General features: G+C 42.4%; 1 protein-coding gene across 5 annotated transcripts in view; it reads right to left on the bottom strand.

Annotated features, from left to right (window-relative positions):
- TMEM266 (transmembrane protein 266) overlaps nucleotides 1-17,716 on the bottom strand; it is a 121,746-nt gene that overhangs the window by 36,796 nt on the left and 67,234 nt on the right. For 4 of the 5 annotated variants that reach the window (XM_044979179.1, XM_044979180.1, XM_044979181.1 and 1 more), the window contains 3 exons: nucleotides 15,644-15,700; nucleotides 13,078-13,216; nucleotides 10,761-10,876 (listed from right to left, as the gene is read on the bottom strand). In XM_044979179.1, coding sequence (XP_044835114.1) covers nucleotides 10,761-10,876; nucleotides 13,078-13,216; nucleotides 15,644-15,700 — 312 coding nt within the window. The remainder of the gene's footprint in view (nucleotides 1-10,760; nucleotides 10,877-13,077; nucleotides 13,217-15,643; nucleotides 15,701-17,716) is intronic. The other variant, XM_044979182.1, reaches the window with a different exon arrangement.

Here is a 17,716-nt window from a genome sequence, read left to right as displayed (position 1 = left end):
CTGCTATCATGTCCCCTCTCAGTCTTCTATTTTCCAAACTAAGCAAACCCAATTCTTTCAGCCTTCCTTCATAGGTCAAGTTCTCAAGACCTTTAATCATTCTTGTTGCTCTTCTCTGGACCCTCTCCAATTTCTCCACATCTTTCTTGAACTGCGGTGCCCAGAACTGGACACAATACTCCAGTTGAGGCCTAACCAGTGCAGAGTAGAGCAGAAGAATGACTTCTCATGTCTTGCTCACAACACACCTGTTAATGCATCCCAGAATCATGTTTGCTTTTTTTGCAACAGCATCACACTGTTGACTCATATTTAGCTTGTGGTCCACTATAACCCCTAGATCCCTTTCTGCCGTACTCCTTCCTAGATAGTCTCTTCCCATTTTGTAGGTGTGAAACTGATTTTTCCATCCTAAGTGGAGCACTTTGCATTTGTCTTTATTAAACTTCATCTGGTTTACCTCAGACTTCTCCAGTTTGTTCAGATCATTTTGAATTATGACCCTATCCTCCAAAGCAGTTGCAATCCCTCCCAGTTTGGTATCATCTGCAAACTTAATAAGCGTACTTTCTACGCCAACATCTAAGTCGTTGATGAAGATATTGAACAGAGACAGTTCCAAAACAGACCCCTGCGGAACCCCACTTGTTATACCTTTCCAGCAGGATTGGGAACCATTAATAACTACTCTCTGAGTACGGTTATCCAGACAGTTATGCACCCACCTTATAGTAGCCCCATCTAAGTTGTATTTGCCTAGTTTATTGATAAGAATATCGTGCGAGACCTTATCAAATGCCTTACTAAAGTCTAGGTAAACCACATCTACCGCTTCTCCCTTATCCACAAGACTCATTATCCTATCAAAGAAAGCTATCAGATTGGTTTGACATGATTTGTTCTTTACAAATCCATGCTGGCTATTCCCTACCACCTTACCACCTTCCAAGTGTTTGCAGATGTTTTCCTTAATTACTTGCTCCATTATCTTCCCTGGCACAGAAGTTAAACTAACTGGTCAGTAGTTTCCGGGGTTCTTTTTATTTCCCTTTTTATAGATGGGCACTATATTTGCCCTTTTCCAGTCTTCTGGAATCTCTCCCGTCTCCCATGATTTTCTAAGATAATAGCTAGAGGCTCAGATACCTCCTCTATTAGCTCCTTGAGTATTCTAGGATGCATTTCATCAGGCCCGGGTGACTTGCAGGCATCTAACTTTTCTAAGTGATTTTTAACTTGTTCTCTTTTTATTTTATCTTCTAAACCTACCCCCTTCCCATTAGCATTCATTATGTTAGGCATTCCTTCAGACTTCTCAGTGAAGACCAAAACAAAGAAGTCATTAAGCATCTCTGCCATTCCAAGTTTCCTGTTACTGTTGCTCCCTCCTCACTGAGCTGTGGGCCTACCCTGTCCTTGGTCTTCCTCTTGCTTCTAATGTATTGATAAAAAGTCATCTTGTTTCCCTTTATTCCCATAGCTAGTTTGAGCTCATTTTGTGCCTTTGCCTTTCTAATCTTGCCCCTGCATTCCTGTGTTGTTTGCCTATATTCATCCTTTGTAATCTGTCCTAGTTTCCATTTTTTATATGACTCTTTTTTATTTTTTAGATCATGCAAGATCTCGTGGTTAAGCCAAGGTTGTCTTTTGCCACATTTTCTATCTTTCCTACCCAGCGGAATAGCTTGCTTTTGGGCCCTTAATAGTGTCCCTTTGAAAAACTGCCAACTCTCCTCAGTTGTTTTTCCCCTCAGTCTTGATTCCCATGGGACCTTACCTATCAGCTCTCTGATGTGCATGACTGAAACATTAGTGCTCTCGTTATTGAGGAAAAGGGGTTTAAAGCCATTTTCTGTGAGATTAGGCAACTCCTTTCTTCTGTTATGAACCCTTTTTATGGTGTGATACTGGGCATAGTATTTCTTACCATTTCAGCCTACAGTAACTGTCATTGGCTGAGCAAATTCTAAGCCAGAACATTAATTGTCTCAAGATTCTTAATATTTTTTAAGCCTGTGATTTTGTTGATAGTTACACTGATTTAAGAGAAATTGCCTTCAAATTCTGATTGGCTTTTGAAACTATCCAATCATTCTGAAGGATTTAACAAAGGGAGTAATAACTAGATTGCACATTTTGGAGGTAAAGCTCATTACTACATTGTTGGGAGAATTAAACTAACTTGCCCTTTGCAAAATTAGTTGTACATGCTGCTATAACACAATTAGTGATGCTTTGGCTGTAAACAGAAAAGTAAGAATTAGAGTGCATTACAGTACATATCCCCACTTAATGCAATGCACTAGGTAATTATTTATAAACAGATAAAATGACAGAGACCAATATGGAACTCTAGGGAACATCTGCCATTATCTGACTGGATTTATAAAGAGTGCCATCCATCCTGTCTATTGTTGTATAACACTCATAAGAATCAAGAAGGGACAGAATTAGCAGTGAATCATATGGTATTTCTCTTTAACAGTCCAGCAACGGAGTATGATTGACAGAGCCTTGGAGAGATCAATGAACACTTTAGCCAGAAGCTAGCTCGTGTCTAATGCACTAGCATTAATTTTGCTCAATTCTTATTAGTGCTGTTTGTACAGAATGCCCTGCCCTAAAACTCATCTGCCACTGGGATACAATCCAATGTTTATTTCCATTAGTTTAGCCATTGTTGGTAACAATAAAAATCAGGAGACAGTTGCAAACTAATGATTTATGGTCAGAATGAAACACAGGATGACCTTGGCTGCCTGCCATTCACTAGGAAAATGACTGGTAGTTAGAAATAAATTAAAGTTATTGCAAAAGGATAACATAAGTTATTTCTCTGATAGGTAATTTTACCAGCTAAATAGCCATGCCATTAAACTAGCAGCTGTTTTACAAATTACTAAGTTAAAAAAAAGCCTTAGTTTCCATAGTTATGGTTTTAATAATAATGAAAAACCCAGTGCTACATGGTTTGACAGAAAAGCAGCTCTTGTGATATGACTGTATTTGCAGTCTTGGTTGGATCATAAGCTGAAGCATTCTTAAGCAGGAATTTACGCAAGAAAATTCATAAACTGATGACCTATGACCAGAACTGGTAGTGGGATGGAAATTCCCTCACAGTTGACACCAAAGTTACAGCTACACCTTTCTTGATTGGAATTTACACCTTAATGAAAGCTTTGGATTCATTTTTTATTTTAAGGTAGTCTAATAAAACTGTTTCACCTGCAACTTAATGTGTTTGTTATAATATTTACTACAAAATTACAATGGGCATAGATTAACCCAGTCCATTTTATAAATACTTATTATTGTGAGTTCTAATGCAGTTATGTCATGTCAGTATTTTTAATACTTTCTACCTTGACTGCCCTCTCTTTTAATTGTAGCTTTTCTAACATGTGGGGACTGAATAAAATACCAGAAATTCAAACAATTTCAGCGGGACACTGACAAGGTCAAAATAGTAGTGTATGGTACTTTAATTCATAAAATATATTCTGACTTTCAAATGTATGACCAGCCAAAATTCAACATCTGGAAAGAGTTTTTTATGTTTGCAAATGTATGTCTCTTATGTCATTCCAGAATGGATATGTATTTTATAGATGTGATACCTGATCATCTGCCAATCTCCCTTTCCCCCTTTAAACTTCCCCCCATAACAATAAATGTAATTAAAAGAGCAAGTCAATATTCAGATGTATATTTTCTGTTTGTTAATTTTTTAAAAACAGACCTCACTATTACATCTGCTCTATGATCTATTCTATAACACATTTACAAAAGATAAATTTTACACACAACTTACTATGTTATGTGCAAAGTGGTAGAATGTGATCTGTCCATTTTACTCTCTTTAAAACAGAATATGTCATATTTATAAAATCAGTCTCTCTCTGCTTCCCCCACAGCCTTCCTCTCACCCCAGAGGTTTGCTGTCCCAGTCTCCTTTCTCCCTTGACTTTCAGTCTTGTGGTATGTCTACACTACAAAATTAAGTCGATTTTATAGAAGTCGATTTTTAGAAATTGATTTTATACCCCTCCATCAACCTCCGCCTGGACCAATCTACACGGGAGGTCCACTTCCTAGACACCACGGTGCAAATAAGTGATGGTCACATTAACACCACCCTATACCGAAAACCTACCGACCGCTATGCCTACCTTCATGCCTCCAGCTTCCATCCCGGACACACCACAAGATCCATTGTCTACAGCCAAGCACTGAGGTACAACCGTATCTGCTCTAACCCCGCAGACAGAGACCAACACCTAGAAAATCTCCACCAAGCATTCTCAAGACTACAGTACCCACACAAGGAAATAAGGAAACAGATCAGCAGAGCCAGACGTGTACCCAGAAGCCTCCTACTGCAAGACAAACCCAAGAAAGAAACCAACAGGACTCCACTGGCCATCACATACAGTCCCCAGCTAAAACTCCTCCAACGCATCATCAGGGATCTACAACCCATCCTGGACAATGATTCCACACTTTCACAGGCCTTGGGTGGCAGGCCAGTCCTCGCCCACAGACAACCTGCCAATCTGAAGCATATTCTCACCAGCAACTGCACACCGCACCATAGTAACTCTAACTCAGGAACCAATCCATGCAACAAACCTCGATGCCAACTCTGCCCACATATCTACACCAGCAACACCATCACAGGACCTAACCAGATCAGCCACACCATCACCAGTTCATTCACCTGCACGTCCACCCATGTAATATATGCCATCATATGCCAGCAATGCCCCTCTGCTATGTACATCGGCCAAACTGGACAGTCTCTAAGGAAAAGGATAAATGGACACAAAACAGACGTTAGGAATGGCAATATACAAAAACCTGTAGGAGAACACTTCAACTTCCCTGGCCACACAATAGCAGATCTTAAGGTGGCCATCCTGCAAAAAAACGTTAGGACCAGAGTTCAAAGAGAAACTGCTGAGCTCCAGTTCATCTGCAAATTTGACACCATCAGCTCAGGATTAAACAAAGACTGTGAATGCCTTGCCAACTACAGAACCAGTTTCTCCTCCCTTGGTTTTCACACCTCAACTGCTAGAACAGGGCCTCATCCTCCCTGATTGATCTAACCTCGTTATCTCTAGCTTGCTTCTTGCTTGCTTATATATACCTGCCCCTGGAAATTTCCACTACTTGCATCCGAAGAAGTGGGTATTCACCCACGAAAGCTCATGCTGCAAAACGTCTGTTAGTCTATAAGGTGCCACAGGATTCTTTGCTGCTTCTACAGAACCAGACTAACACGGCTACCCCTCTGATACTTAAAACTTGATGGAGGGATGGGTAGGGAAGGTTGTGCCTTCCTGACTGCCCCCTCAGAACCTCCGACCCATCCAACCCCCCCAGCTCCTTGTCCTCTAACTGCCCCCTCCTGGGATTCCCCACCCCCACCCCTAATTACCCCCTGGGACCCCACCCCCTATCCAACCCCCCTGCTCCCAGTCCCCTGTCCCGACCCCATCCACACCTCCGCCTCCTGGGACCCCATGCCTACCCAACCCCCACTATTCCCCATCCCCTGACTGCCCCCCCCAGAACCTCCACCCCATTCAACTGCCCCCCTGCTCCCTGTCTGCCCCCTGGGGTCCACCGCCCCTTATACAACCCCCCGGCCCCAGCCCCAGCCCACTTACCACGCCAAGCAGAGCATGCAGAGCAGTATGTCTGGCTGCCACGCTGGCCAGAGCCAGACATGCTGCCGCTCTGCTCAGCAGAAGTGCGCAGCTCCGCCACCCAGAGCACTGCCCATGCGGCGGCGTGGCTCTGTGGGGGAGGGAGGACAGCGGGGGAGGGGCCAGGGGCTAGCCTCCCTGGCCAGGAGCTCAGGGGCCGGGCAGGATGGTTCCGTGGGATGGACGTGGCCCGTGGGCCGAAGTTTGCCCACCTCTGCACTAGAGGGACACTCAAGAAAAGGCTGACAATTTTTTTTTTTTAACATGAGCAAAACAACATATTTTCCCTAACCCTGTTTTGAGAAACAGGTGAACCATTTTGGGTGAAATTTTCCAGAAAAATTCAGCCTGAGGCAGACAGCAGAAATGAAAATTTTCAGTCCCTATGGTTAATGTCTGGCAAAATTATAAGAACTGAAAACAGGGTCTTACAATGGATAGTGTCAGGCAGCCTTAACTACAGGCAGTGCTACCAGACCCGTCTATAATAATTTGTAAATCAATGCAACTCACTAACTTCTCACAAAATATAAACTTCAGGAAGAGTACTCAAGTTTTAGTCTGCCTGCTTCTCTCTTGTCCAGATTCTTTAGACTAAACCTGAGCTCCTAACTCATGCAAAACTCACTGAATTCACTGAGAATTTTGCCTGAATAGGCAGCTCAGAACTGATCCTTACACACACACACACACACACACACACACACCTACCTATGGGGCAAATCCTCAGCTGGTGTAAACTGTTGTAGCTCCATTGGACCTATGGGAATTTACTCTGGCTATGGATCTGCCCCATATTTTTTATCTCTTGCTATATATACGATGCTTTGAAACTTAAAAATAATGCTTTTTCCTCTTTGCATGTGTCTTTTCCAGATGTTACCATCGTAGGGGAACCTCTGTTTTATTGGAACTTTTCTGTCCAAAATCTACAAAGTTAGCTCAAAAATACGAACACAAACTTTCAAGACAGCAAACTCCAAGGAGAAGAGGTCAGCATTTCAAAAGCTACAAATGTTAATAGTGGTGTAAAAGCAGGTGTTCGGAAGCCAGACAGAATTTTACATGTTAAAGAACATTAAGATATGTTTTCTCAACCACACACTACATACAGTGTCAATGTGATATTATAATGCTGACAGCTTATTCTCCACTCGCTTATGAAGCTGTCAAGGGAGGATGCAGTTCTTGTGTCAATGTCTTATGTTGCGGCAAATTAGTGCATTTACCTCATAATATACAGCTGAGACATTTGTTTGGCACAAGGTATGAAAACAAAGGCGATTAGTATGCTGTCATTTTTCTTTAGTATATATTTTTACAGTAGCTGATGTCACCTCGAAGCTAGGAAAGACCCTATTCTGTTTCCATGGATTTACTCCGTCGAGCAATGCAACATTTCTTTTTGTTGGATATACGGGTGTACTAACCATTATAGCACAGGCTAGGGATGCTAGGTTTTAACAGTATTTAACCATACATGAAAGAGAGCATTTGTAGGGCTTTGCTCTAGTTTTCTGATACTTTGCCATCCCTCTAGGCTGTATGTATTGCTTTGTCTTCCGCCCAGTGCTTGGGTGGTGCCGTTCCTGTCTCTTGCTTCAGCCTGGCTTGGGCTGAGTGCCAGAAATGAGCCTATCATCTCTCTTAACAACTGACCCTGTGTTTTCTGCACAACTAAAACTCATAGTGAATGGGAGATTTCCCTGAGTAAGGATGACAGGCTTCCTTCCGAAATTCTTCCTCCTGGGCACCATCAAGCCAAATATATCCCAGAATTTAGCTTTTGTGAAAATAAAACTTTCCCCAAACCTCAGATCAAAAGAAACATTTCCATGAACTAAAATTCCTTCTTCCTGTTCTAGTGAAGAGAGATTTTAACTGAAAAACAAAAAGGAAAATCAAATCATTCCCCTGAGGTGTCTCAAATTAGAGCCTTTAGCCTTGTGCTAGCGTATGAGAACCTAAAAGTGAAATGTATCAGAGGGGTAGCCGTGTTAGTCTGGATCTGTAAAAAGCGACTCTTTGTCGCTTTTTAAAAGTGAAATGTCACACACTCAAAGAAAAAGGGACTGGCTTATTCTTGTTGTCCAATGTTAGAAAAATGAAGGAAGTAAAACACACGCACAAACTGTGAAAGATTAGATATAATGGGACTAATTCTCATTTACTCTAAGACCCTTTTACATCACTCTGTCAAGGAAAAGGGGCCTCACCCAGGTTAAGACAGTGAGAGAGAATGAGGCTCAATACTTTTTAAGTTTTCACAGTTGAAGGAATTACCTGTAACATGGATATGGAAATGCACTTATTAAAAATGGATGATTTTAACCTGACATTGTCCATTTAGGGAAGAGTGGCAACCAAATAGCGTGGGCTAGAAAATTAGACACTGGAATGGGATTCAGGAAATTGTAGGTTCAAGTCCCCACTGTGTCACTGATCACTGCATGGTCTTGGTCAATTATGACTTCTCTCTCATTTCTGAAATGGTGATAATATTATTTACCTACTTAACTCACAAGGGCATTAGAAGGATAATTAGTTAATGGATGTGAAGATGTGCTAAGCATTGTTACTAACATCTGGAACAGTTAAGGCCCCAGTCCTACAGACTTACACATGTACTTAAGAGTGTAAGTTTTGGGAAGTCTGGGGCCTAAGACTTGGAAACTCGTTAAGGCTGAAGTTACAAACCCTGTCCAAACAGAACTATGATCAACAGTCCATGAAAAGAGCAGGCACTGGAAATTTCTAAACTCAGACTATACACAACTCCCCTTAATGCAATGGGAGCTACATTTGTCAATCCGTGATCATAGAGCACTAGGAGACCAGGGGTATGGCTATTCTACAGCAGCTAGAGACTAAGGCTACGTCTACACTACCCGCCGTATCGGCGGGTAGCGATCGATTTTTCAGGGATCGATATATCGCGTCTCATCTAGACGCGATATATCGATCCCCGAACGCGCTTCTATCGATTTCGGAACTCCACCGCCGCGAACGGCGGTGGCGGCGTCGACATGGAGAGCCCCAGACATCGATCCCGCGCCGTGAGGACGGGTAAGTTATCGATATAAGATACTTCGACTTCAGCTACGTTATTCACGTAGCTGAAGTTGCGTATCTTATATCGATTTTTCCCCTTAGTGTAGACCAGCCCATAGCTACGGCACTGCAGCTGTGCCACTGTAGTACTATAATGTAGATGCTTCCTACATTGATGGAAGGGGTTTTTCTGTCTATGTAGTTAAACCACTTCTCCGAGAGGCAGTAGCTTGGTCAATCGAAGAATTCTTCCATCGACCTAGCTGCATCTACAGTGGGGGTTCGGTTCAGCTAACTACGTTGCACAAGGCACAACATTTTTCACAGGCCCGAGGAGTGTTCCCTCTAATTTTTCCCATCCATGTGCGGAATGAATTTTGTTATGTGCACCAATATGGAGGTGATGTGTGAGGCGTTTGGTGTGCAGGCTGCCCCAGGGCTACAGCGGGGTGACAGGGCTCCACCCAGCTCTCTCTCCCCAGAGCAGCACCTGGGCTTGGGGGGGAGAGGCGACTCTCCCAGCTGCAGCAGCTCCAGCAGGCCTGGGCTGGGGGAAGGACCCCCCTCCCTGGCAGCTCTGACAGGCCTGGGCCAGGCCAGGGGAGGGGCTCCTCTCCCTGGCCACGGCAGCTCCGGCGGGGCTGGGCCGGGGAAAGGGCTCCTCTCCCTGGCAGCTCCAGTGGGCCTGGTCTGGGGCTCCTATCCCCAGCTGCCGCGGCTCCGGCAGGGCTGGGCTGGACGGTGGGAGGGGCTCCTCTCCCCAACTGCAGCAGCTCCGGTGGGCCTGGGCCAGACTGGGGGAGGGGCTCCTCTCCCCACCAGCTCCGGTGGGCCTGGGCCAGACTGGGGGTGGGGCTCCTCTCCCCAACAGCTCCGGTGGGCCTGGGACAGACTCGGGGTGGGGCTCCTCCCCCCAGCAGCTCCGGAGGGGCTGGGCTGGGCTGGGAGACCTGCATGGCCCTAAACAGCCTTCTGCGTGGCTGCACAGCTTACAGGGAACCTAGGGTCTGAGTGATGTGGCTAGGTGAATTTAATTAATAGGTGGAGACCAGGCTCTGGAGTCTCAGTTATCTCATTGATGTGTTGTGTGACCTTGGGCAAGTCACTTCACCTTTCTTTCCCCTTCCACTTTCTATCTGACATGTGTACATTGATTGTAAACTCTTTGGAGTAGGGACTGATTATCACTTTGTGTGTTTGTACAGCACCTAGCACAATGGGGCCCTGATCTCAGCTGGGGCCTCTATGTGCAATACAATTCAAATTAACTACTACAACAGCAATAAGTTTGATAGGATAGCAATTTTTTTCTGGTTTAAAAAGCAATTAGATGCTTTACTTAGTTTGGGCCTACTGTATGTGACTGGTTTCTACTAAAATAACCAATTTAAAAGCAAGGAATTTGAAAGCCCATTTTCATGATATTAAACGTCATTCAAAATATTTAGTTCACTGCCAAAACCAGTGTTTTCGAAGATAGTACTCCCTCTTAGTTTTTTATTGTAAATGTGTTCATTTGAAACAATTTCTTTTTTTAATGTTGACCTTGCTTTTATTTTAATACTGAATTACTAAAAAATTTTGGACCTGGAAAGATCCTAAAACCTTGAATTGCTCCCAGAAACTAGACAGAAGCTTCTTCTGCAGCATTTTTGAGTTGGTCAAAAGAGTCTCTAGCTGACATATCGATAGCTGATAAATTAGTTATTGAAGTTATTCTCTTCCATTTAAAAAAACAATTACTATCCCCTTAAAGATACAGATACAGAAGCAAGGGGAAAAGACCACCTTTCAAACAACAAATGTTCTAAAGTTGTGCCAGTTTCACATATGGGAGGTAAGAATAAGTACAACACAGGCTGCAATTTCCTGAAAGTAGCTAGAAACTTTAACATCCTAGAGAGTTCTAAAGTTGAAGTCTGTCATCTTTCAGTCTTTACAAAACCAGTCTCTTTGACAGACAACATGTAAATAAAAATATAATGGAATTTTTACCCCTTGTTCTTGGCAGATCTGGGTTAGCCTTTCCAGCTGCTCATCTTGAATGACCTTTGCCTTCTCATATTGGTGAATCACCATCTCCATCTCCACTTTCACTGGCAGCACATATGCTGGAAAAAAACAAACAAGTGCTTGAAGAAATTCAGCAGCAGTTTAGCTTATCAGAGGAAATGTCTGCATATATTTTAAAACCAGAAGGAATCATCACAATCATCCGATCTGACTTTCTGTGTAACACAGACCATAGGATTTCACTCAGTAATTGCTCCATGAAACCCAACAATTTGTGATTGAATGTAGCATTTCTTTTGGAGAAGGAATTCGATCACCTGCAACCACAAGGACCCCCGATGTGGGTCATCAGCAGGGTTTGAACCCTGGATGTTAGATCCCCAGCTGCGAACCATCACTTGAGTTACAGGCAAAACTAGAGCTGACATGCATTTGCACTAATGTAGATCTATTCCAGCACTTATCACAGATCCTCTAACTGGCTGGTTAAGAGCATTTTCTGCTTTGTATTCTGCAGCTTCTAGGAGAAGAGCTATTCCAGACCCTACGCATTTTAACATCGACTCCTAAATACAACTGCAGGAAATATCTATATGAGGGAAATAGCAGACTAAGGGTAAGAGTTTCAAAGGTTCAAAGGTACAAACAGCAGTTAGGCACCTAACTCCCTTTGACTTTCAATAGGAGATGGTTGCCTACCTGCCATTTATGCCTTTGAAAATCTTCACCAAGTCACAGCTCACTTTGTTCAGAATGACTATGCAAATGTTACTGTTTTTCTTGATGTTCTTCACAGCCTGAATCAGATCCTGAACTTTGGTTTCAATACGTCACCATACAGGGCTGCATTCCCTCCCTTTGGAACTTGGGAGTCCTCATTTAATGTCGTCCCGCTTAACTTTGTTTCAGTGTTACGTCCCTGCTCAATTAGTGAACATGCTTGTTTAAAGCTGTGCAATGCTCCCTTATAACGTCGTTTGGCTGCCTGCTTGTAAGATTCTGTGGCAGCGCAGTGACTTTACAAGGGAGCATTGCACAAGTTCCTTCTCTGCCTCCTCCTCCTCCCTCCCAGCGCTTCCCCCACAGCTGTTTAGTGGCGCCTAGGATTTTCTGGGAGGGAGGGGGAGGAGTGGAGATGCGAGGCTTCTCCACTCCTCCCCCTCCCTCCCAGCACTTCACGCGTAGGACTTGCTGGGAGGGAGGGGCAGGAGTGGGGAAGCGCTGCATCTTAGGACTTGGGGGGAGGGGGAGAAGGGATGTGGTGTGCTCCAGAGAGGAGGTGGAGTGGGGATGGAAAGAGGTGAGCCCAGAGTGAGGACAGGAAGAGGTGGGCCTGGAGCATTCCCGGCAAAGTCCGAGCCTGTTCTTCTCCAGGGAAGCTGCCGCTGCTGCTGCAAAGGTGCTTCCTAATGTCCTTGCCTGCAGCGGGCTGTGCCTGTGTGGGGTAAGCCAGAGGCACTTCCCAACCACAGTACAGTACAGTATATAATGCCTTTTGCCTGCCCCCCAAAAATTTCTTTGGAACCTAACTCCCTGCATTTACATTAAATCTTATGGGAAAATTGGATTCGTTTAACATTGTTTCACCTATAGTTGCATTTCTCAGGAACATAACTACAACGTTAAGTGAGGAGTTACTGTATCTGGAACACAAATGCCACTGTGACATGCTCTTTCTCTCACAGAAGCAAAGTGATCCTACCTTGGCCTCATTCATTTTGCATTCCTCTTCCCTGCATCCGGGAATCCCATACACTGACAGCAAAACAATTTACAGTTTGATAATAGATCTGACTGCCCTCCACCTATGCTAATAGCCCCTTCCTTGAATTCTTGTTTCCACTCTCAGATACTGCTCCTGTTCTCTGCAGTCTTAACTCTTCAAGCTGCTTGCCTCTCTCCAAGTGCTTCTCAATGGAGGTGTGTCCTGGAATCCTGGGCAAAACAGCCCTGGCAAATTAATAGCAGAGACAGATTTTTGGAAAATGTTCAGTGAGGAACCTCCAAGATACAAAGAAAGTATGAGGAATCAGACACAAAGTTATACCAGAGGCAGGAACTGAAAGCAGAATGGATCAAGATAGAGGATGCTGGAAGAAAGATTCATAAAGGAGCCATGGAATTAATTCCTATTCTCACCCACCAGTGGGAGTCACAACACTAAATACCTGTTCATTGCTTTTAAAATTTAGAGGAAGGAGAACAATAAAGATATTCTCTAAAAGCAATTCCGAGGGCTACAATCTTTTTCTTAACCAACCAACCAATTCTCAAGACAGCAAGTTTAATCACCACTTACCATCAATAATTCTCTTAACTCTCCAAATTCTCAGAGTGATAATGAGACTGATGGCATCCCATGGACTGCTTGGGCCATTTGCCACGGTAGAGGCCACCATTGGTGCCAAGGATAAAATTATTACAGCACCATCAAATACCTAAGATAAGAAAGATTTAAAAATGAATAGCATTTCCAAACCCTTTCTAAGGGTCACATATCCTCCCACCCTCCTTAGTGATCTTGGAAGGCTCTTAATGAACAAAAGTGGTGCAGTTATGATAAACTGGGTGTGTTTCGAGGTGAGCAGGCCACAAAAAAGCTGCATCCTCTGCATGCTGTGAAGCAGAATTTCTTAGTGACTTCATCTGCACTTTTAGAGGTGAGGGGGAGCCATGGCCAGGGAGTTCTGCAACCACTCCATTGGCCAAAATCTCCATGTACAGGTGATGCCCTAAATGCTATTACAACCCAGGAGCTGTATTATTATTGCTGTTTATTACCAGCCACTAGGTGCGGTAGCGGTACAAACACAAAAGAGGACACAGTCCCTGCCTAAAAGAACTTGCATTTTAAAAAGATGCAGGGAGAAAGAGGTGGAGTAAAGGGGAACAACAAACAAGTAAAGTGACCAGGTGGCACTTGACCACATCCTAGTAATTCAATGCTGGGGTGTTCTGTGTTTGTCAGAGATATAGAGACTATCCCCAAGGACTCCATGACTGTCATTATTAGCTGGCCAGCTTCCTGTAGGTGTCCGGGCAAACATGGATCTTCAGGAGAGATCTGAATAAGGAGAGGTTAGTGGCCATGGGGAATCAGCTCAGGAAGGGCAATTCCATGTGCAGGAGGCAATGTGGGAGAAGGCATGGAAAGGTTTGTGGGAGAAGTGGACAAATGGCATGTCAAGGCTGGGCTCATTAGCAAAGCAGAGAGAATAGAATTAAGAGCAATGCTAATAATAATGCTTGGGCTGGCCCACCACATCCTGGAAAGGCATAAGGCAGAATTCTGTGCCCCCAGCCCCTGTGAAAGTCCCAGTGTAAGGCCCATTTACTCATGGTTTGCACAGGGAAACAAGACGTACCCCACTATAAGCAACACGCATCAAGAACTGAACATAAACACAATCCACTGGAAAGACACAAATAACAAGTCGTAATCCTCACTGGCACCATCTGGAGGATGCTAGAACATAACACTTCCCTTTAAAAAGTGAAATGAAACTGTTGAAATTGATGTTTTGCTGGATATCATCAAGTATCACCTGGCTTCCAACCCATACTGTATGTCTCACTTGGAATATGCAAGCCAGATAAATGGTTTGAGGTTTAGTTATGGAAGATTTGCACACTTCTAAATGTGGCTTTATATGTAATGAAAACCAAATTTCCTGTCCTCTCCTGCACAGCATTTAATTTATTAGCTCTATGTTCCATTTAATCCCCGTTTCTATCACAGCAATCCTACAATTACTGAAATTATAATGTACACTAACTACTGTTGTACTTTAGCTGTGTAAATTCTTAAGTAATTATCATTTTGTTAGTTATGTACATTAAGGCCTTATCTACTCTTGGTCAGAACCTTAATAGCTACAAACACGCCTGAACACAATTATTGCTAGCAGGTTCCAGCCATGGTCTCCTTGTCAAGTATGGACAGGAGTTTGTTATCTGTTATAAAACTATGTGACAGATGTATGGTGGGGGATTAGTCTATGTCTTGTCTATACTACAGCCAGAATCAAGTCTGGGGAGTGGGTTAGCAACACAGTTAAAAAACTGTATCGCAGACAATACTTAATGTCCCCATAAATGGGCTATATGCTTGGACTTTCAGAGTTTTTACTAGACCCAGTTGGAAAACTGATTTTCTCCCCCATGGATATTTTGAGATTTTGATTTTTTCTTCCCACCCTGGATTGGAAGGAAAAGCCAAATAAATATTTTTTTTGAAACAACAACAACAACAACAAAAATCTAAAGTTTTAGTTCTGAACATATTAAAGTGGGATGTTTCAACATTTTTGAAGTTTTTTCCATAAATGATTTTTTGTTGAAATCTATACGATTTAGTGAAAATGTTTGGTGTTGTTAAAGTAGCATTTTCCAACAAAAACTCTTTGTGATGAAAATTTTCCTACCAGCTCTAGTTTCAACTTGATTATGGAAACATGGTTAGGCCTCATCTACACTACAACTCTCAATCATATTGTTAACCAGATCCTCAGACTCTGTTATCATTATAATGTCGACAGGGATTATATAATCACAGTTTGACTTGCACGGGTCTCAAAAAGAAATTCTTGTCCACACCAGTCAGCAAAATCACACTAAAACTGCGATAGAAACAGATGTGTTTAAAACACTGTTCTAACCAGCATCAGTCTGATACTTCCTACTGTGGACAGTGTTTAAATTTGCATCTAATTTCACCTTTGTGTGCAGCAAGCAACATGCTTAAATCTCTCAGAGTGTAAATGAATCAATTCCTATAGCTAAAGCACACACTGCAGAAATAGTTAATTATTCTTACTTTGCCATGCTGAAATACAAACAGTGTTGGTTGTGGTACTTTTACTTACCTCTATTTTGTTTTCAATATAATCCCATATACCGAGAACCACAATTCTCAAAATAGTCTAACAAGAAATATTAAGAAAAAGACAGCAATTTATTATAATTTGCATGACACTAATTCAGAAATCGCCTTGAATTAATAAGACAATTAACCCCTACATGCTCCTGGGCTGCTTTTCTTTCTCTTCACAGCAAAGGAGCATTTTCTCATTTTAAAGTCCCAGAGAGACAGAGTGCAGGGAGGAAAATGTCTGCACCCACTTTTGCTATTTAGCAAACAGCGTAAGGTTAGAGTATTTTGTTAGAAAAGAGGAATAATAAGTGAACATACCATGAAACAGTGATAAATTCCTATAAAAATTCCAACAGCATCTTTCACATTTTTTTCTGGTGTTGGTGTTTTTAAAAGATCAAATTAAAATTAAAAATTACTGTAATTTCACTCACACAAAAGTTAGGGTGCCATTCTGCCTGTGGCAGTGCAGAACTCAGATTAAAATGCAAGAGGAGGATTACAACATAGATGTGTGGCTTGTAAAATACACCAAAATGTTATTCTGCCTATCTAAAAATATAATTAATCAGAGAGAGCTTGGTAGATATGTGAGAGAGGTGCCCAGGCCAGGAAAGGAGTCAGAATTTTGCAGGAAAAAAGAATGAAAATGGCTGTGAATATACGTATCTTCTATTCATTCCAAATACGAATATATTAAAAAAACCAAAAACTCTGAGTTTATGCTGCTACCAGACTCTGAACACAATAACTGTAATGTAGACACAGAATAGCATTGGGTTCTTCCAAATAATACTGTTCATATGCAAGAGCCTGATTATCGATTGCCTTGCACTTTCTGTAGCTGTTTTCACCTGAACAAAGTGACTAAAACTGTCCCAAATCAGATGGGTAGCCTTTTATACTCACTTTACATAGATATAAATGACTACACTGCCTGCAAGGCACTGCAGAATCAAGCCCAGAGTTTTTAAAAGAACAATACCAGTAGTTCAATGACTACGCAGGCAAATGGATCAGCTAATGTGCACTTAAAAATAGTTCACACACAGCATTGGACATCTAAGTCTGTTTTACTGAGAGGGGGCATGCCAGTCAGGATAATTAGTGTGATTACCCTTTTCCCCTTTGAGAAGTGTTATAGGACCTTGAACCGCCATCACGAACCAATGCTGCTGCTGATAAACGTACATATATAAAATACCTTTTCATCTGAAGGATCCCAAAATGATTAACAAATTTAGCAAACTGATAAAGCATTCACAGGGGTCACTACATTAACCTGTTACACAGCTGCCTCTGGGGCAAGACTGCAACTGTTCAATTGGCAGAAAGAACTTCATAACATTTTAAGGTTCCATCTAAGGAACAGCTCATTTAACAATTCCATACTCACCGATATTATGTGGGAGCATGAACACGGGAGTAAATTCAAATCCTGAGCTGAAGTCAACTGGAGTTGCAGGTGTTCAGCAAATCTCCAGATCAGGCCCTGAATAGTCCTGCACTTACAGCATTTTCATTACACAGCATTCCCACTGAAAACACACATTGGTTGACATTCCTATAAGTGTTAGAGTTCTCAGTCCTTGCTCCAAAAGAACAAGGATTTGAAAAACCAAAAAATCATATTCAAAAGCCCTGACCCTACCAGCTCCTTTCCAGAAACAGAATCAAATCCTGTAAGGCATGTCTATAATGGAAGATTTGTTTTCCTGTAAAAATCTGCTGAGCTTCTGATCAAGAATTTGCAAAGAAGCTTTCAGCAAGTAAGCTAAAAGCCAGGCAAAGTAAATTCTGCAGCAGGCTGTTAATAGGAAATTTAAAAGGAAACATTCCTTCATTTAAATCTTAGGACACATTCTTCCCTGTTGCCACTTCATTGACTTCAATGGAGCGACATGAGGGATGAGTTTGGCCCATTTTGTCCTATGCTTAGAAAGTACAGTATTTGTGAAATGCTAAGTCAATGAGCAATTGGAGGACTGCTAAAAAGTTAGCATATACTCAGAAACTGCTTATGAAAAGCACTTATTTTTGCCATGGATAGAGAATGCACAAAGAC

This window comes from Mauremys mutica, chromosome 11, assembly GCF_020497125.1.
Source record: "Mauremys mutica isolate MM-2020 ecotype Southern chromosome 11, ASM2049712v1, whole genome shotgun sequence".
In the NCBI taxonomy this organism is placed as follows: Eukaryota; Metazoa; Chordata; order Testudines; family Geoemydidae; genus Mauremys; species Mauremys mutica.
The sequence above is the reverse complement of the archived record's forward strand: the minus strand, read 5'-3'. Positions and strand labels throughout refer to the sequence as shown.